The sequence below is a fragment of the Rhinoraja longicauda genome, chromosome 9 (genome assembly GCF_053455715.1).
Source record: "Rhinoraja longicauda isolate Sanriku21f chromosome 9, sRhiLon1.1, whole genome shotgun sequence".
NCBI classification, from domain to species: domain Eukaryota; kingdom Metazoa; phylum Chordata; class Chondrichthyes; order Rajiformes; family Arhynchobatidae; genus Rhinoraja; species Rhinoraja longicauda.
In genome coordinates, this window is record NC_135961.1 from 59,531,877 (window position 1) to 59,551,559 (window position 19,683).

Consider the following 19,683-nt stretch of genomic DNA (forward strand, 5'->3'; position numbering starts at 1 on the left):
TTTCACTCTCCACAGATACTGTCTGACTTGTTTCCATCGTTTTCGTCTTTTTTTAAAATTATTTCTACATTTATATTATCTGCAGTTTCTTTGCCTAGGAATAGGGAAAGGTTGGCTATTCGACTTGTCAAATCCGTTCCAAAAATATTATTGAATTCTTCTCTTCTTCTTAGGCCCCCTCGGTCATGGCTGACCATGGGTGATTGTTGAATTAGCTCCCACCTTTCCTACATCCACGGGCCTTCGCAAAAGCTCCGAGATATGCCTTCCTGCCATCAACTTAAACCAAGCAGCCGTCCTGATCTCTTTATATGCGTTCCTTGTCAATCTCAATCTGAACACACTTCTCAAGAATTCCTTTTGATTTTTCATTCTTGGAATTTCAAATAGATGTTCTGTTCGCGCCTTTCAGGGGGGGAAAAAAATCCCAAATCCTGGAATTTCCCTGGGTCAAGCAAGGATAACGAAGTTTGTTCTTCGACGTATGGAAATTAAAACCTACATAAAGTCTTTACGTGGACGTGAACCAGAAACATGGCACTAACTCACCCCTAAAATCTGTTGAAACTAAAACTTCCTTTTCGCACTGTGTGGCATGGAATTTTGTTAGAAACACGGAATGTAAGTGGGCGAATTGTCTAAGATACAAGTTGGCCTTTTAGCCGAACTGAACAGTTCGACTGAATGAATGGTCGTCGTTTGCACGTAAATTATTTATTGATATATATTCGATATCGATTAAGAAAATTGGACAGAATCATTTCAGGAGAACGAATCGCTAAGTTTTTTTCAAGATGGGTTTTTTTTGCACCTTCCCCGGCGAAAGTGATGATGGATCATAAAAGCGTCTCGTAATGAACAGCCTCTGAGAAGGCGAACATCAATAAAGTCCTTATTTATTTTTACTCTGCAGCCGAATCACACAATTTCTTACTAATAAAATAAAGCGATATATATGTATATATATGTCGCTTTATTTTAGTAAGAATTCTAAGAATATATATATCTATATATATATATATATATATCGCTTTATTGTAGTAAGAATTTTTAATATATATATAATGCAGTAAAGAATGCACATATATACTTTGCACCCCGTGTATATTATATATATATATATATATCGCTTTATTTTAGTAAGATTTTTTTATATATACATATATATATATATAATATACACGGGGTGCAAAGTATATATGTGCATTCTTTACTGAACTGGGCACAGTAAATAAATATTACGTGAAATGCATATCCATTCGATAAATGATACGTGATTTTTCCTTCTTTGGGTAGAAGGCTTGCAAATACTTGACAACACAAAATGAAGAAAGGTGTTTCCGATGTTAATAATTCGATTCCGACACGGCATTCGATTGAAGCTGGCGACGTCACCAATAAGTTATTATTTTTTAGTTCACACATGTTCACAAGTTATAGGAGTAGAATTAGGCCACTCGGCCTTTTTAGTTGAGTTGATTGTCACGCGGTACAGTGAAAAGTTTTTGTTGCGTGCTATACTGTCAGCGAAAAGACAATAATGAATACGTGTTATTACTAGTATGACTTGTTGAAGCCAATATATATATAAGCCTTGCAGAATAATGTCAATATCGGATTCCAAGACGTGAATGTTTCAAGCAGACATTCTTTGTTTGTGAACAAATATATAGATACCCAATCTCTCAAGAATTTTAATAGCGTTTATTTGTCATTGGCTCCGGATATGAACCTGGACAATGAAATGTTTCGAAGATAGACACATAATGCTGGTTTAACTTAGTGGGACAGGGAACATCTCTCGAGAGAATGGTTGGGATAGGATTGAGGTCGAGACCTTCCTTCCTTGTTTCAGCTTTACAGGCACATTAGAAGCAACAACAACAAATATACAATACATTAATTATTATTCTTGGACAAATAAAGCCCCTGATAGTGCAGAAACTAGAGAGCTACCAGAGTAGTATAAAGTCATAGTAGTGTAAACCAGCAACTGGAATTCCTCCATACACATTTCATCTGTTCTGCAGTCTGAAGAAGTGTCTCGGCCAGAAACGTCACCCATTCCTACTATCCAGAGGTGCTGCCTGGCCCGCTGAGTTACTCCAGCAGTTTGTGTCTATCTTAGTGTACAGTCTGGAGTGGATCGGTGCTGAGGCAGGGTTGTGGTTCGGGTTGTGCAGGGTGGTCCAAGAGCCCGATAGGTGATGCGCAGAAGCTGTTCTTGAACCAGGAGGTAACGGTTCTCAGAATCCCGTACTTCCTTCGTGATGGTCGCAGCGAGAAATACAATACAATATATCTTTATTGTCATTGTACAGAGGTACAACGAGATTGGGATAGAGAAGAGAGCACTGCCATGGTGGCGTGTGGGTCTTTGACGAGGCAGCGTCTCCTAAAATTCCCTTCCGTGTTGGGGAGCCCAGTACCAGTAATGGACTGGGTAACTGCTTTCAGCAGCCTCTTAATCCTCTTAGACTTAAAAAAAATTAAGATCTATGAAATTTACCATTCAAACATCACTACTAATTTTCAAATTCTGACACTTTAATGATCCTATATATTTTTGGGGTGAATTAGCATTTGTGACCGTGAAAGAATTAGTGAATTAGAAAAAAAACTTGGCAGGAACAATTTGATGTGCATGCTTCCAATAAAACCTTTTATCACGAGTTTTACCACTGTTGTAATAATGAAAGTATATCTGTAATATAATTGAATTGGATTCTATACAGTTAATTATAGATTGCACATGTTTGGCAATCAACGTGCTTCTTTGGGCTAGTGCTGGTAAACGAGATACATTAATAGAATTACCTGATCTTTAAAAGTGGATTGTTTGGCAATACCGCCAGGCAATAGCACTGCTGTTCGAAGCAGTGGACCCTACATTCCAGCATACATACATAAATACTGTCTATGCACCTGAAATGCTGCATTGGTTTTGTTTATCTCGTTTTTTAAAAAGTTTGGTTACTTCCAGAGAGAGAGAAAAAAACCCACGTTTGCAAGTTTGACCTACGCTGATCTCTCGCATGTGTGCCGCGACGGGAGAGACAGGGCAGGCACGTCTCGAAGCCATAAACTGCAACTTTCATGAGCATTGACAGTTTTTTTTGTGACCTGTGGGACGACGAATATATTATTATTTCAACTGTGTAAAGGATGAGCAGATTAACGATATGGCTGCCCCCCCAAGTCGATAGACGGCGCTCGGATTGTCCTTTCCCGACGATGTTCCTTAACACTTAAACGCCCCAACCCAGCCTTCAAAACAAGCACTCGTGCAATAATATATATATATATATATATGCATGTAAACGTGACAAAAATGTGTCGACGTTTCAAAATGGTGTTCAGCCTCACACATTCGATTAAATCCACTTTATTTATTGTTAATGACACTGCTTAAATTGAATGAATGGAGATATCGTCAGATGCAGAGAGACGGTGGGGATTTCCTTGATTATTTTAGTCTTGCCGACGTGTTAAAACAAAAGCTTGACGTATTTTTTACCCTGTCCAACTAGTTAATATAATCACCAGAAACGTATAAGTCCGTTAATATAAGACGGTTGATATTATATTCGGGTTGTGGTGAGAAGGCAGGAGAATGGGGTTAGGAGGGAGAGATAGATCGGCCATGATTGAATGGCGGAGTAGGCTTGATTGGCCGAATGGCCTAAATTCTGCTCCTATCACATGACCGTACGACCACTTAAGAGCGATGCAGCGTCTGTGGTAAATGTTATATAATTCTATAATTTATATAGAAAGTTACTTATTCGAGCGTGCCCAGATAGATGCCTGGTCATAGTCGCTTTTTTTTGTTTTTCTTTCAATTACTTCTGCTCTGTTTGTGTGTTTTTGTTGTTTTCTGCCGATGGAACAGCTTCCCGGGTCATTGGCATTTAGCTTCAGTCCCGACTAGTTGTTTCACGCAAAACATCTTCTAAATACGAGGGCGATGCATTTATTGCAAAGATGGTAACAGCACAAATGTTTTGGGGAACGTACATAATCCCATGTTCAAGGTTGTGCCTAAATGGCGAATCTTCTCACGCGCATTTATTAATATTCCGGCTTTTAATTAAAAAAATCTTAAAACATAGGTTTCTTTAACATATTATTCCTCAAAATAAGAAGGGAAGTCATACCGGTGGGTTTAAGAAGCATGAGAAGTTTGCTTTCATTAAAAATACCATATTCTTTTAAATGGGCGCTGTCCTCGTCTAGAATTCCTTTAAAAATCCAATGTTAATATGCCGACATGTCAGTATCTATTAATCATCTTTTACAAAACGAAAATAGAAGAACCTGTGATTGATGATATTAGATGAGATGAAACAAAAGCACAGTTATTTCACAAAGAACTAAGCTAATAATCTCAATCACGAGAAAACCTTTAGAACATATATTACGCCATGGTATAAATCAAACTCGTGACATGATATATATTTTTATGCTATGCAAGTATCCGAACTTTGTTCCTCATTATCGGCCAAGCGATGAATCGATCAAATATTTCCGACTAAAAAAAAAGAATTATGGAGAATATATGAAATTTTTCAAGATTCAGAATATACTTTTGATGGAACTACGCCGACTGTATGGATGTGTTTGGGAAGAATGCGGAAAATGGAGTGTAAAATATAATGTGATTGGATTTTTCAAAGCATGTACTTGTTAAAAAAAAAAAGTTAATAATACTGGTTGGAAATGTTTAAAAAAAACGGCGGCCTCTTCCAATCTGGCCACTGGTATCCAAGGGTTTTATGCTTTCGCGAATTCTAATTGAAATTTCTAGTAATCAAGACTTCAGCCGCAGTTGCTGGGCTTCCCGACTTTGAGGAGTTGCCAGGAAGGCGGAGAGTCGCCGTGCGGCATTAATAAGTTCTGCTTCAAGGCAGCCAATTGGGAGAAAGGAGGAAGCCAGCGAAAGACTAATGAGAACCTCGCAACGCGACCATCAAGATTGACGTGGAGAAACGCGTAAAATTGATCCGGGCAAATTGCAGCCTCTAGGAAATACAAATCTGCCCCTAACGGATGAAGATCATCTTGTGCAATCCGGGCAGCCCCGTCTCAATACTGTTCGCCCCCTCCCTCACCCCCCCCTCCCCTTTCCACTACAAGTCTCCAAGCGTGGGTCGCGGGAGGAATTCAGCTACCGTGCGTTTGGAACCGGAGTCAGTTGCCTGCCCCTGCACTTTCCCAGTCCGTCTTCAGCCTGCCTCTTCGAAACAAACTTTCAGCCACTGCAAGAGGACGTTTCTAAACATAAAAAAACCGCCGAGAGGTTTTCGCTTGGTTAGACAATGGGTAAGCATCGGATCCTATTAGCACGGTTCAGTTGCAGCGAGTTTGATAACACAATGAAGAAAGATTGCCTTTACACGCATGCAGTGTGTGTGTGTGTGTGTGTGTGTGTGTGAGTGTGAGAGACGGACCAGCGATCGGCACCCGGTCCCTCGTCTTTGCTTGATTCGACTCGAGGGGGTTTGTTTTGTATTTTTGGCAGATGTAAAAAGTTAAATAATAGAGGAGGACGGAGGAGAAGCGGCGATTGTGTTAAAAATGCACATTAACTGGGGGTAAAACTGGGACGGCCGAGTCACAAGGAGATCGCTGTGAAGTGTATTAAGGAGATAGTTTGCAAACTGTAGAGCTACTACACTCAGCGACGGACGCGGGGTGGAATGGACTACGCAAGCCCGAATAAAATACATAATTACAAGCCAGTCGATAATAAAGAAATGCTATCTCCAAAAAACAACAACACATGACTTCATATTTTTAGTCGGCGAATGTATTTTTGTTGGAAACAGATGCCGCTTTCCATGGTCAGGCCTTTGGAGTTTGTGGGATGTGGGATGTTTTGACAGCTGTTTCATCTCTATGCGTGTTTTTGTACGTTAAAAAGCGGGAGGTTATCACGGTGGACCTGCGTCCCTTTCCCTCTCTCTCCCGCAGATCAGACGTACGGCGAGGTGAATCAGCTGGGAGGCGTTTTCGTGAACGGGAGACCGCTTCCCAACGCCATCAGGTTGCGGATCGTGGAGCTGGCTCAGCTGGGCATCAGACCGTGCGACATCAGCAGGCAACTCCGCGTCTCTCACGGCTGCGTCAGCAAAATCCTGGCCCGCTACAACGAGACGGGCTCCATCTTACCCGGGGCGATCGGCGGCAGCAAACCCAGGGTGACCACGCCGATGGTGGTGAAGTACATCCGAGAGTACAAGCACGGAGACCCCGGGATCTTCGCTTGGGAGATACGAGACAGGCTGTTGGGCGACGCCGTGTGTGACAAGTACAACGTGCCTTCGGTCAGCTCCATCAGCAGGATCCTGAGGAATAAAATCGGCAACCTCTCGCACCCGGGCCACTGCGAGGGTGCCAAGCAGATGCCGCCACAGCCTTCGCTCTCTTACAACCCCATTTACCAGTACTCTTACCCCAACCACATGTCCTCGGCGGCCGCCAAGATGAGCGGTTCCGCTGGGGTGCCGGTGGCAGGGGTGACGGGGCATGTCGGTATCCACAGAGCCTGGCCCAGCGCTCATTCGGTGACCAACATCCTCGGACTCCGAAGCCTCGTTGAACAGGCGGGTAAGTGGATCAAAAAGATGGAGGGACAGCGAGACAGGCAGCGTCTCTAGGTAGAAGAAACGGGCGACGTTTCGGGTCGAGACCCTTCTTCGGGTCATTCTTCGCCCATTCCTTCTATCCAGAGATGCTGCCTGTCCCGCCGAGTGACTCCAACAATTTGCATCTATCTTCGGTGTAAACCATCTGCTGTAGTCCCTTCCAACACCCCACCCCACCCCTCCGAAATACCTAACTCTCCCCGAGCCCTGTGAAATTGGAAGGAACAATTATTTCGGCACTGCAATTCCGTAGAAAGAGACCCGCCTGATTTTATTTTTGTTATGGCTCAGAACTTTGTCACCAAATATATATGTAAAGATCGCATGCAGATGTATAATCGCACAGCTTTAATTCCGAATGTTCTCCCTTCTCTTACAAGCCAGGCGACTGCTGATTCTTACAGCAGCGAATTACAGAGTAATAAGAGTAAAAATCAATAAATTATTATTATTATTATTATTAAATATTAAAATAATGATAATATTATGATTATTAAATATTAAAACAATAATAGGAATAAGAGGCGTATCGGCTGCTGAATGTCATAACTCACGAGAATTAGAAGACATGGGACAAGGAAGTAACAACATTAACTAGACATTAAAACAGGAGGCCTTTTGCGAATTCTTTATGAACCATCGAAAATTTGTTTAAAACAAGCTATGAAAATCGTTATCCCATTTCTGTGATTCTTGTGGACAATACTTGACTAACTATAGGCCATTCTCGGATCTTTCCTTCTCTTCCCCTCCCCCCCCCCCCCCCCCGTCCCCCCCGTCCCCCTCCCCCCATTGCCAAACCGAAATGGGCCTTCTCAGTTGAGAAGAAGGAAATGCCGATGCTAGTTTAGCTCGCCACCTGGTTCGTTCGATGCGGGGTAACATTATATTTGATGCATACTTCCCCGTACCTGGGGCAGTGCGCCTGAGCCTGATTTTTAACTGCGTTATCCAAAAATTATTTCCCAAATAGTTCTGTAATTGAGATCTCCAGAGTTTTTTTTTTGTTGCTTTTGGCAATAGGGCACATTTGTTGTTGAGATAGATAATGGATATTAAAAACTGAGCAAAAACACCCCCCTCCCCCCGTACCATTCTCGCAAATATCCATCAACTCTGTTCCAATGGGACTGCGAAAGTTTAATCGGTGCTGTTACAAAATTCCGCATCAGCGTGATGACAAATTGTTGACCTTGCAATTTGGGAGCGAGAGAGGTAGCTGGAATATGTGGAATGTCGGTGAAAAATCTGTGCAGTCGTAAGGAGACTGCTTGTTTAACTTTTGATCTGGGGTGGAGGGTTGTGGATAAAGTCACTTACTTCACGCAACAGTATTTTGTTTCGTTTTCGACAACAGAAATGGTACGCAAAACAAATCGTACGCGGTATAAATCAACGGATTCTTATCATGGCTTGCGTTAGATATATTGACACATGTACAAGACATGATCAATGCTGGTGATCATTGGTATTAAAAATGCTTTCATATCAATGAAAATCCACATTAAACAATGACAAAGGGTTTTGAAAAGAAAACCAATCCAAAATAACCCTGCACTCCAGGAATGCTCCAAAGACGTACATGTTTGTAGGTTAATTGGCTTGGTAGAATTGTAGATTGTCCCTAGTGTGTGTAGGATAGTGTAAGTGTGCGGGGATCGCTGGTCAACTCGGTGGACCGAAGGGCCTGTTTCGCGCTCTATCTCTAAACTAAACTAAACTCAACTCAAATCAACTAAACTCAACTCAACACAACTCAACTCAACTCAACTAAACTCAACTCAGCTAAGCTAAACTAAACTAAACTAAACTAAAACAAATCGGATTAGGCTGCGTTGGCAGCGAGAGTAAAGGTTATTGTTGATATTTAGAGCGAGGGGTTTATATAAGTAAAAGCAGAAAGAAGGAATCTGCAATGTAGATGATTCACTGCATATCCAATGGTCTTTACACGCAATGTAATTTTTAACATGCATTTTAGCCGCTCTTGGTGGAGTCGATGCTTCAGCGTATCAAACAAAAGTAGAAGATTGGAGTAACGTGAACAGAGCAACCTTCCCCTCAACTCAAAGTGTCAACGGGATCGAGAAGCAGGCGCTGGAAGCGGATCTGAAATACTCCCAGGTACTGACACAACACCCCTCCGGCCCAGCTTTCCGCACGCTGAATGCTGTCTTTCTGCGTTCTCCGCGTCACTCGCGGGTAATATTGACATCCTAAAGTAAAGCAAACTTGGTCTTGTTGTGTTACAGCCTCCATCTGCGCTGCCCGCTGTGAGTAGCTTCGTTCCTCCCTGCGCCGTCGGGCCTTACCCGGCATCGAACCAGGTGGCGGGCTACGGTGTTTACGGCGGCCCAGGAGCCGGATACATGGGCGGTCACCCGTGGCAGTCGCAGAACAGCGGTCTCTCGCACTCCGGCTCAGGAATCGCCATGCACGGCGGCGACATCCACACGCCAATGCCCTTCAAACACCTCTCGGCCAGAGAAGGTAAATCGCTTTGTTCGCTATTGTGGCCAAGGACTGTTTCCTCAAAAGCACTGGACCAGAACAATTAAACGATTCACATTGCTCTCGTTATATATATTTTGGATTGAAACGAGAGTGGCTGAAAACAAAGGTTTATTGTTGGAGACCGCCACCGACCAAGCTTTATATCGTTTATCCCGATGTTGTTGTAGCAAAAACTATAGGCGGATTATGCAGTGGAACTGACGCAGATATTTGCGGGGACTGATTTGCAAAATAGAATGGCTTGTTATTAAGGACGGACGAGAAATACAATGAAGGTTCATTGACTTTTCCGAGTACGAAACAATCAATGTTTTTGGACCGAAGATAGACGTTTTATGTGTCTTTTCAGTCAATGGTGGCCGTTTAAAGAGGGCCACAGACTACATGAATTCATATCGGTTCTGTACTGAGAACGTTGTCGCCGCACTTGGGCCAATTACTGACGTAAGGCAATTATATTTTCCAAAAATGCTGCAGTAACTCAGCGGGACAGGCAGCATCTCTGGAGAGAGGGAATGGGCGACGTTTCTCCGCTGCCTGGTCTGAAGAAGGGTCTCAACCCGAAACGTCACCCATTCCTTCTCCCCAGAGATGCTGCCTGTCCCGCTGAGTTACTCCGGCATTTTGTGTCTGTCTTCAATTTAAACCAGCATCTGCAGTTCCTCCCGACATATATTTTTCCAAGAGCTCGTCTCGTTTCATTGTAGAGTCACAGCACTAATTGCAAACGGGCGCAGTGGCAGTCTGTAACGAGCTGTGTCACTGTGAGTTGGTGTTTGTTGGACGGTCACGCAGTTTATCAGCTGAAAATAACAAGGCGTGAATTACTGATTAATGAGCTTTCATATTGGTAGGCATTACGATAGAACTCTATTTATCACAGGAGGGAAATTGAATTACATCGTAAATCAGGCATCATTGACTAATGGTTAAGATTAACCTTAAATTATCAACAATTGACGACTAATTGTGTGTCAATACGCCGAATGGAGAGAATTGCAGTTTAAAATTGGTTGACAGTATCTATTAAACCCATTCAGCGTGGATAGCAATGAGCTTACTTTCTTTGGCTGCGGTTGAAATGTGAATTACTAAAGATTCAATAAAGAAGTTGCGCCGCTATTAATCGTTACCAATGTCCAACACTTGCCCAGCATGAAGTGAAATGGCCGACTGGATCTTATCTCGGGGTTTGCCAGACTGTCTTGGCAAAACGTGGTAGATAACTGGGTTGGACAGAAGAAACTAAAACATCCATTGTTGTGAATATCAGGAAATGGGAAAGGAAGGCCACACTCCATTGATTAAGCTGGTCTGCCTTGTTAACCCAATGTGCCTTAAATGACCTTTATGCCCTCCACGTCCTCGTTGCGTTTATCCCAGACATTTACTGCAAAGTTGGCCGCTGTAATCAAAATATATATTTTTCACTAGCTGACAATTCTAACTTCCCACGATCTGTTCTGTCTTTGCAGGTCTTATCTAATGTACCGTATTTTATAATCTAAACGCCTTCATCTTAATGTTCGTTTTCCTTCTGTGCAAGACAAAACTTTCGACGCATTTAAAGTATAATGGTCACTATACAAAATTCCTCCCTGCCAATAATTCTGCCACCTGGACCATATTCAGAATGATTCACATTTAGACCAGCCGGGTGTAAGAACTAATTGCACTTTTGTACAGCGCGGAGCTTTTCATCGACAGATCAAATGTGGAATCACAGATGATACTTTCTGTGGTGGGATTTCCAGAACCAGGTGTCACGCTGGCAAAATAGAGAACTGGCCTTTCTGGACAGAGCTGAGAAGACTCAATTAGAGGGACAGTGAGTCTCACGGATTCTCTACCCAAGTTTTACATGGATAGACACAAAAAGCTGGAGTAACTCAGCGGGACAGACAGCATCTCTGGAGAGAAGGAATGGATGACGTTTCGGGCCGAGACCCTTCTTCAGACGGGAACATGGATAGGGTAGGTTTAGAGAGATGTGGACCAAACGCATGCAGGTGGGACTAGTTTAGATGGGGCATGTTGGTCGGCGTGGGCAAGTTGTCCGAGGGGCCTGTTTCCACGCTGTGTGACTCCATGACTCTAACAGGGTTGCGGGGGTTCAAAGGCGCAGGTAGCTAGTACTGAGGTAACAGGTGAGATCACCTGCGATATTATTGAAAGACGGAGCAGGCAAGATGGGAATGGCTTGCGCTTGTTTCCGTCCTTATGAGCTGGTCAAACTTGCATTTACTCCGCAGCAGAGGGGGAAAAACACCTTTGACTCGGAAAACCCCATTTAACTCCACGCTCTCTATCTGTTGTAAACACTTTGAATGCTTGTAGAATGACGTGGAAATGAATAAGAGTCAGTGTCGACCAGACAAATAAAAGCAAATGAGATTTTACGTTGGCTCGGCCTACTATTATTTTATGTTAACAAATTTGAAGAGATCTTTTTGGTTGAGAAATATTTCATCCGTCAGCATAAACCAGTTGATTATTTTTAACGCCTAGATCAAAACCACGTTCACATACTGTGTGTGTGTGTGTGTGTGTGTGTGTGTGTGTGTGTGTGTGTGTGTGTGTGTGTGTGTGTGTGTGTATGTTCGTAGCTTCCTCGGGAGAATAAAATGAGCAGCATTTAATCCAACCAGGCCGAGCTCGGCGTGCCCTTAGCAGCAAAAATTAGAGAATTTAAACCTCGTGGAAACGGGATTAAATGTAGAATACCAAGCTTTCTATAAACTGGACTAAATTAATGATAGACTTTTAGACAAAGCGGAGATCTGAATGTATGGTGTATGAACAGGTTACCATAAGTACCGAGTTTGTTTTATGCAATGTAGGCAATGAATAAACTGCTATATATAACCATTTGTTTCGTTATATATGGATAAAATCATATGTAATTTTACAAATGGTATTGTAAATAGCACAAAACACTGGGATCCGATTTTCGTTAATTTACCCCAATGCCATCTCTGGCCCAAAGGAGGGTCAATTAGTCATTTTGTATCAGTCCCCGACCAGAAGCCCAATTTTGCGTCATTTCGTGATTATTTTGTACTGAAACGGTACGCGAGGGTTAAGGAAAGTCATACTCGAAGAGACTTGGTAACGTTTGCACCAGCATTTTTATATTTCCGCGAGGAACGGGAACATTTAGCGAATCCAATCCTAACAAAATGCAGTACGTTGAGCACTTACGGATCACGTTTAGTTGTGCATGATCCTTCAAAAAAAAACCCAACAAATAGACAATGTTCAGGAGAACGGCGACTTTCTAGGTTTCACGCTGGAAGTCTCGCATCTATTGTCAAAGTTAAATCCTAGCCGCTGCACCTGACTGCAAAGTGGAATTTGTTGCCGAGAGTAAATTTAAACTCAGAGTTCTGGGATACGTTTCAAGCAGACGTGAAGTGACAGGCGGATACCTTAGTTTGAAGGCTTTCATCGCCGCCGTCTTGTCCAACTTCTGCACAAGAAACTGCTTTCAAAGCAAATACTATCTTAGCGTCGGAGTGGGGGAAGGGAGTGGAGGATGGTTGCTGAACAGTGGCAGTGAGAGGATCGTGTTCTCACCAGCGTTTGACTCCAACAAATATATATTTAAAACATTTCAGAAAAAAATAAAAATGAACTCCAGATTTTGCTCTCCTTATTGGAAAAAAATAGACACGGCCATTTGAAAGAAGGTGCATTTCGCCTCTTTAACGAGATTACATCGGAATAAAATAACAAAAAAAACCCTCTCTGGTGACTGGATAACCTCAATCCTTCATTGTAGGTATTTATTCACAAAATGCTGGAGTAACTCAGCAGGTCAGGCAGCATCTCAGGAGAGAAGGAATGGGCGACGCTTCGGGTCGAGACCCTTCTTCAGACCCGAACCGTCACCCATTCCTTCTCTCCTGAGATGCTGCCTGATCTGCTGAGTTACTCCAGCATTTTGTGAATAAATACCTTCGATTTGTACCAGCACCTGCAGTTATTTTCTTACACTTTCAATCCTTCATTGAATCAAGAAAGGTGTTCGCGTCAAGTCAGCACGCTACCAATATTCAATTGACTATGGAATTACCCACACCTTCAGCAGTTCATACGTGATAGAAGCAGAATTAGGCCCTTCGACCCATCAGGCCTATCATTCAATCATGGCTGATCTATCTTCCCCTCTTAACCCCATTCTCTTGCCTTCTTCCCATAACCCCTGACAACGGTGTGTTAATCTAAAGCAGGGTCTCGACCCGAAACGTCACGCAATTCCTTCTCTCCAAAGATGCTGTCTGACCCGCTGAGTTACTCCAGCTTTTTGTGTCTATCTTCGGTTCAAACCAGCGTCTGCAGTTCCTTCCTACACCAATCAAGGACCCGTCTACCTCTGCCTTAAAAATATCCATTGACTTGGACTCCACATCCCCTTCCTAAAGTTGAAAACTTCGACCAGGTACCGGCCCCAACAGGAATTTAAAAGACTTCGACCCTCTCGCCTCGAAGTTGGTAGTTCGAGTCCTATTTCACAAGCTTGGGTGGTAAAGCAAAGCCGGGTTCAGCTGTGCGGTGCTGATTAAGATACCGCCTTTCGGGCGGGCTTATAAACGACCCCCTCCCATCTCTTCAACTCAGGTAAATTAATTGAAAGCAGTGCAAACGAGAGAGGCAGTTACTCCGACTTTTCCGCCAGTAATTATCCCCGAGTCAACATCATGAACGGATTGTAGACACAAAATGCTGGAGTAACTCAGCGGGACAGGCAGCATCTCAGGAGACTGATCCGACCCGAAACGTCACCCATTCCCACTCTCCTGAGATGCTGCCTGACCCGCTGAGTTACTCCAGCATTTTGTGTCTACCTTCGATTTAAACCAGCATCTACATTTTTTCCCCCTCACGTCATGAACGGATTAATTGATTATTGTCACAATACTGTTCACGGGGTGTATTCTGCATTGGGAATGGCCGCCACGTTTCTCAAAGTCTAACAGCACACCCTGTGTGGAAGGAACTCCAGATGCTGGTTTAAACCGACGATAGACACCAAATGCTGGAGTAACTCAGCGGGACAGGCAGCATCTCTGGATAGAAGGAATGGGTGACGTTTTTGGGTCGAGACGACAACCATTCCTTTTCTCCAACAATATACAACGGTTCAATGGTTCATTTATTATCTGCTGGACTAAGGTACAGTGAAATTCCTTTTTTGTTGCAATCAGATCCGTAAGACTATTGCCATACATAATGCCACACAATCTCCGAATTCTGGGCCACTAGCTGTAACGTGCTTTGGGACACGCCCGGGACGGTAAAAGCGCTAGATAAATGCAGCTCTTTCTTTTTTTCAAAATGAAAGCATTGCATTTTGAATCGTTTCTTCTAGTATTCAATGTTCCGCGTACGGATTGCGAAAAAAATCTAAGGACTATCTGATATTTCTGTCGGATTGAAATGCAGACAAAGTTATTTCGGTAGAGACACAGAAAGTTGGAGTAACTCGGCGGGTCAAGCAGCATCTCTGGACAACGTTAATAAACACAAAATGCTGTAGAACCTGTTTGGGTGACGTTTCGGGTCAGAACCATTTTCGTCAGAGATGCCGCCTGACCTGCTGAGTCACTCCAATATTTTGTGTCTTTCTTTGGTATCAACCAACATCCGCAGTTTTTTTTTGTCACATTAAAGATTGTTGGGCGTTGCTGTATTTTGTAAGTGTGTTTGCCGGAAGACAACGTGGTGGGGGCATTTGTACATTTCTAAGTACTATGTGGGCTCTTACGGAACTGACACAAAGTGCTGGAGTAACTCAGCATCTCTGGAGGACATGGATAGACGAGTCGAGTCGGAACCCTTCTTCAGACGTTGATTCGTTCTTTAGGGTCCAGAACCGAAACGTCGCCAATTTAGTTTGAAGAATTGTCCCAACCAAAAGGATTTCCTGCCCGTATCCGCTGGAGATGCCGCCTGACTTGCTGAGTTACTCCAGCACTTCGTGTTTTTCTCAAGAATCGAGCATCTGAAACTGGTTGTGTCTTCTTTCTGATAAGATGTCCGGCTAGTTTTTTTACTTGAAGCTAGTTTTTACTTGAAACATTTAGGTAGAAATTAGAGAATCAAACTATTGGATACACTAAATAGGCCGACTAACAGCCACATAATCGGATTACCATCTAGAGGAGATATTTTGAATTCTGATAATGACACCATAGATTTAGTTTAGTGTAGTTTATGATTATCACCGCGTGTTCTGTGATACAGTGAACAGCTTTTATTTGCCTGTTATCCAGTCAAGGAAAAGACTGTACATGAATACAATCAATCCGTCCACAGTGCTCAGGCAAAGGGTACAACATTTAGTCCAAAATATAAAATTGGTCCGATAAAGGCCGAAGCCGCCAGACCCGCTGTGGATTTCGGGAGAAAATTATCAGATATTATCAGCTATTTATTCACAAAATGCTGAAGTAACTCAGCAGGTCAGGCAGCATCTCAGGAGAGAAGGAATGGGTGACGTTTCGGGTCGAGACGTCACCCATTCCTTCTCTCCTGAGATGCTGCCTGACCTGCTGAGTTACTCCAGCATTTTGTGAATAAATACCTTCGATTTGTACCAGCATCTGCAGTTATTTTCTTACACAGATATTATCAGCTACAACTTCAAAAATAAAGTTCGCCCTTTCTATGAACTAAACTGAATGGAATTCCCAATAGGATCAGTTCTGATCAGATCAACTGATCCTGTCAGTCTGAAGAAGGGTCTCGACCCGAAACGTCACCCATCCCTTCTCTCCTGAGATGCTGCCTGACCTGCTGAGTTACTCCAGCATTTTGTGAATAAATACCTTCGATTTGTACCAGCTTCTGCAGTTATTTTCTTATAGATCAACTGAAGATCTTCAACCATCTCAGTGCCAGCACAGGCTGGAGAGGCCGAATGGCTTACTCCTACTCGCCTAATTGTTAATCTACCCATGCCCCCTATTAGGCTCATGGCACCACCTGGGATGTATAAGTCCCTTTTTGGAATTGTAATCTGGACGCTATGTAAATTCAGTTCTTTAAGACTGACAGCAAATGCAAAGCGCGTTTTTGCAATGGATTGGGTTTGTAAACCAGCATTGATAACGACAATGAAACGGTTTTTTTGTTGTTTTGTTGCGAGAAGTCTGTTTCCTTAAGAAATTTGTTTTTTTTTCCTTTCTTGCTTTTATTTCAGTGGCGGAGAGAAAACCCGGGAGCCCGGTTAGCAAGCCGCACGAAGCTCTCAGGAACTTTCACGGCCTCTCAATCGCAGTCTCCAGCACATAATGGCGTGTAACGTCGGTAATGGCACATTTGTAACAAACTCCACAGCCTCTGCGCGAATTGTGCCCTTAATCGCAAGGGTTATTTCCAAGAACTGAAACATTTGGGGGGGGGGGGGGGGATTTTTGTTCGAAGAATAAAAGATGCATTGAACAGCACTACAATTTTTTTTTTAAACCCGTGCACAGAAATAGGTGTCCGGTAAGAGGCACCTGCAACGTAAATACAGTGAGGAAAACGTAAACTATAACTTGAGGGGAGAAAATCAGTACTGTCCTCTACATTCAAGGCACGATATTTATTCAGTTCAATATGGTGTTGGTGACGGGGAGGTCCATTGTCCTGATTTAGTCTCATGTAAGATGTCGGAAATCATATCTGTATGTAGCTGATAGGAATATAAAGCCATAAATATAATCACAACCGATCTGCTCATTTAATGCAGGCTTTGCCTATAAATCTGGTACCCTTCATTTCCTTGCGAGTAAGGTACTTTTAGTTAGGATTAATGTGATTTTTTTTTGTACATAGCTTGACCAAGCCTGGCTAACGCGCAGAACATGTGAAAACAATTGTGAACATAATGTATATCCGAAACTGTAAATGTAAAAAAAATATTTTGCCCTCGCGGTTTATTTTATATTTTTATATTTTGAATTTAAAAGATGCATTATTGTTGAAATAAAACAACGTTGAAAATGGACGGCTGCTTTTGCTTCGAATCAAACCATCAGTTATCCCTCAGTAGAAGCCACCTGGCCCGATGAACGTTTTTTCCGTTTTCGTTACATTTTTTTCCAGCGTTTTGTTTTTGCAAGTGGAAATGCACAGACGGGTTCACTGGACATACGACGATTTGGAATATTGTACAAGCGCTGTTTGTATTTCAACCTGACTGGATTGCCAGGGATCCTAGCCTAATTATTTAGGGTCTTGTTCTACAATGCTGTCTTATTACACTGAGCTGAAACACCCTGCATTTCCATCGTATATATCCCCCCCCCCCCCACCTAACATTGCACCTGCTCATTTTGATTACTTTTTGAGCGAGAGAACAGAATTGTTGCGGGCGCAATACGTTTGCCGAAATGCGAAATCTTTATCATTAACACCAGAAATGCCGGGGCCTCCTGAAATATATTCAAGTACACAATTCTAAGCTTACATAAATAGCAGGTATTTATTCACAAAATGTTGGAGTAACTCAGCAGGTCAGGCAGCATCTCGGGAGAGAAGGAATGGGTGACGTTTCGGGTCGAGACCCTTCTTCAGACTGATGGTCTGAAGAAGGGTCTCGACCCGAAACGTCACCCATTCCTTCTCTCCCGAGATGCTGCCTGATCTGCTGAGTTACTCCAGCGTTTTGTGAATAAATACCTTCGATTTGTACCAGCATCTGCAGTTAATTTCTTACATAAATAGCATGTCAAAACATGTTTGGTTGCCTCTCCATACGGACAATTTGTGTTCGTTGAAAGCCAGTTATGTGGCTACAACAATTCGCTTATGATTTAACAAACCAAAAACGCTTCGGGCAAGAAGATAATCGTACGAATTCACAGCCGCGCTCGCTGCGTTGCAGAACTGGGTATATCGCTAAACACAAAAAAGTTGGAGTAACTACTCAGCGGGGCAGGCAGCATCTGTGGAGAGAAGGAATGGGTGACGTTTAGAGTCGGGACTTCAGTCTGAAGAAGGGTGTCGACCTGAAACGTCACCCATTCCTTCTCTCCAGAGATGTTGCCAGTCCCGCTGAGTTACTCCAACTTTTTGTGTCTATCTTTGGTTTAAACCACCATCTGCAGTTCCTTCCTACACATATGTCGCTAAACAATTGTTTGTGGTGATGTGCAAGTGATCGGGATTTTCCACGCTTGTGATTTAAATGAGTTGAAGGACATTCATAATTCGCACCTAAATCTAAACCTCAACTTTCTTATACATTTGGAAATAACACATGTGGGGCCTGCATCGTTTGCCTGGGATCCCGTTTTTACAATGGCGTAATCGTAAAAAAATGTCAGTCATTCATAACTAAAAGATAACCCATCATTTTGACGTAGTGAGTGTAACCTTTGAAATGCTATTATCTCTGTCCACCATTGGTGCGCGGCGGTACAGTTGCTGCCTTCCAGCGCAAGAGACCCGGGTTCGATCCCGACCTCGGGTACTGCCTGTACGAAGTTTGTACGTTCTCCCCGTGACCTGCATGGGGTTTTCTCCGGGTGCTCCGGTTTCCTCACACACTCCAAAGACTCACAGCTTTGTAGGTTAATCGGCTTCGGCAAAATTGTAAATTGTCCCTGGTGTGTGTGTGTAGTGTAGGGGGATCTCTGGGTGGCGCGAACTTTGTGGGCCGAAGGGCCACTTTCCACGCTTAATTTCTAAGCTATTCATATTTCAAATGCCACACGGCTGCGATGCCTGCATTCGTTCCAAAACCCGCGTTGAATTTTGGGCTAGGGCAGGGGTTGTGATTATATGATCGGCATGGTCTTTAACGCGTCAGAAATGGACAGGTTATTGGAATCTACGCTCACACGAAACCCACTTTAATCATCTGTCCTCTTCACTGCTCCTCCCCCCCCTCCTCCCCCCCCCTCCCCCTCCCCGCAACAAAACATCCTGGAATACTTGAAAACCTTGCCTGAATTTATTTGTGTTTTCAAATGATTGAACATCGATTCTCCGTCTCGGTGTTGATTAACACGATAGGGTTTCCACAAAGTCCTGCAAAGCGCGAACGTCCGGGAGGTAACCCGTTAGCCTATTGCGTTAGTCACAATTTATTTTATCACTTTAAAAAAAATCACAACGTTAGCGGCGTTAAAAGACCCGGGTTCGATCGTGACCACGGCTGCTGTCTGTTCGGAGTTTGTACGTTCTCCCCGTTACCTGCGTGGGGTTTCTCCGGGTGCTCCGCTTTCCTTTCACACTCCACAGGTTTGTAGGTTAATTAGCTAGGTATAATTTGTAAATTGTCCCTCGTGTGTGTGTGGGACGGTGTTAATGTGCAGGGATCGCTGGTCGATGCGGACTCGGTTGGCCGAAGGCGCCATATCTCTAAAACTAAACTAAATAGCTTCGTGGACAGTGTCTTATTTCCCCTTTACAATATACGTATTCCGGCATTCTTCAAAAAATGTTCACTTATACATCGGATTGGCAACAAACTTTATATATATATATATACAAACTTTATATATATATATATATATATATATATATA

General features: G+C 43.1%; 1 protein-coding gene across 1 annotated transcript; it reads left to right on the plus strand.

Moving 5' to 3' along the window:
- Positions 1–619: 619 nt before the first annotated feature.
- pax1b (paired box 1b) lies at positions 620–16,457 on the plus strand. Its single transcript, XM_078405929.1, is given in 6 exon segments — positions 620–681; positions 683–705; positions 5,974–6,609; positions 8,629–8,771; positions 8,900–9,137; positions 16,366–16,457. Coding segments are annotated over 6 exon segments (1,194 nt in total).
- The last annotated feature ends 3,226 nt before the right edge of the window (positions 16,458–19,683 follow it).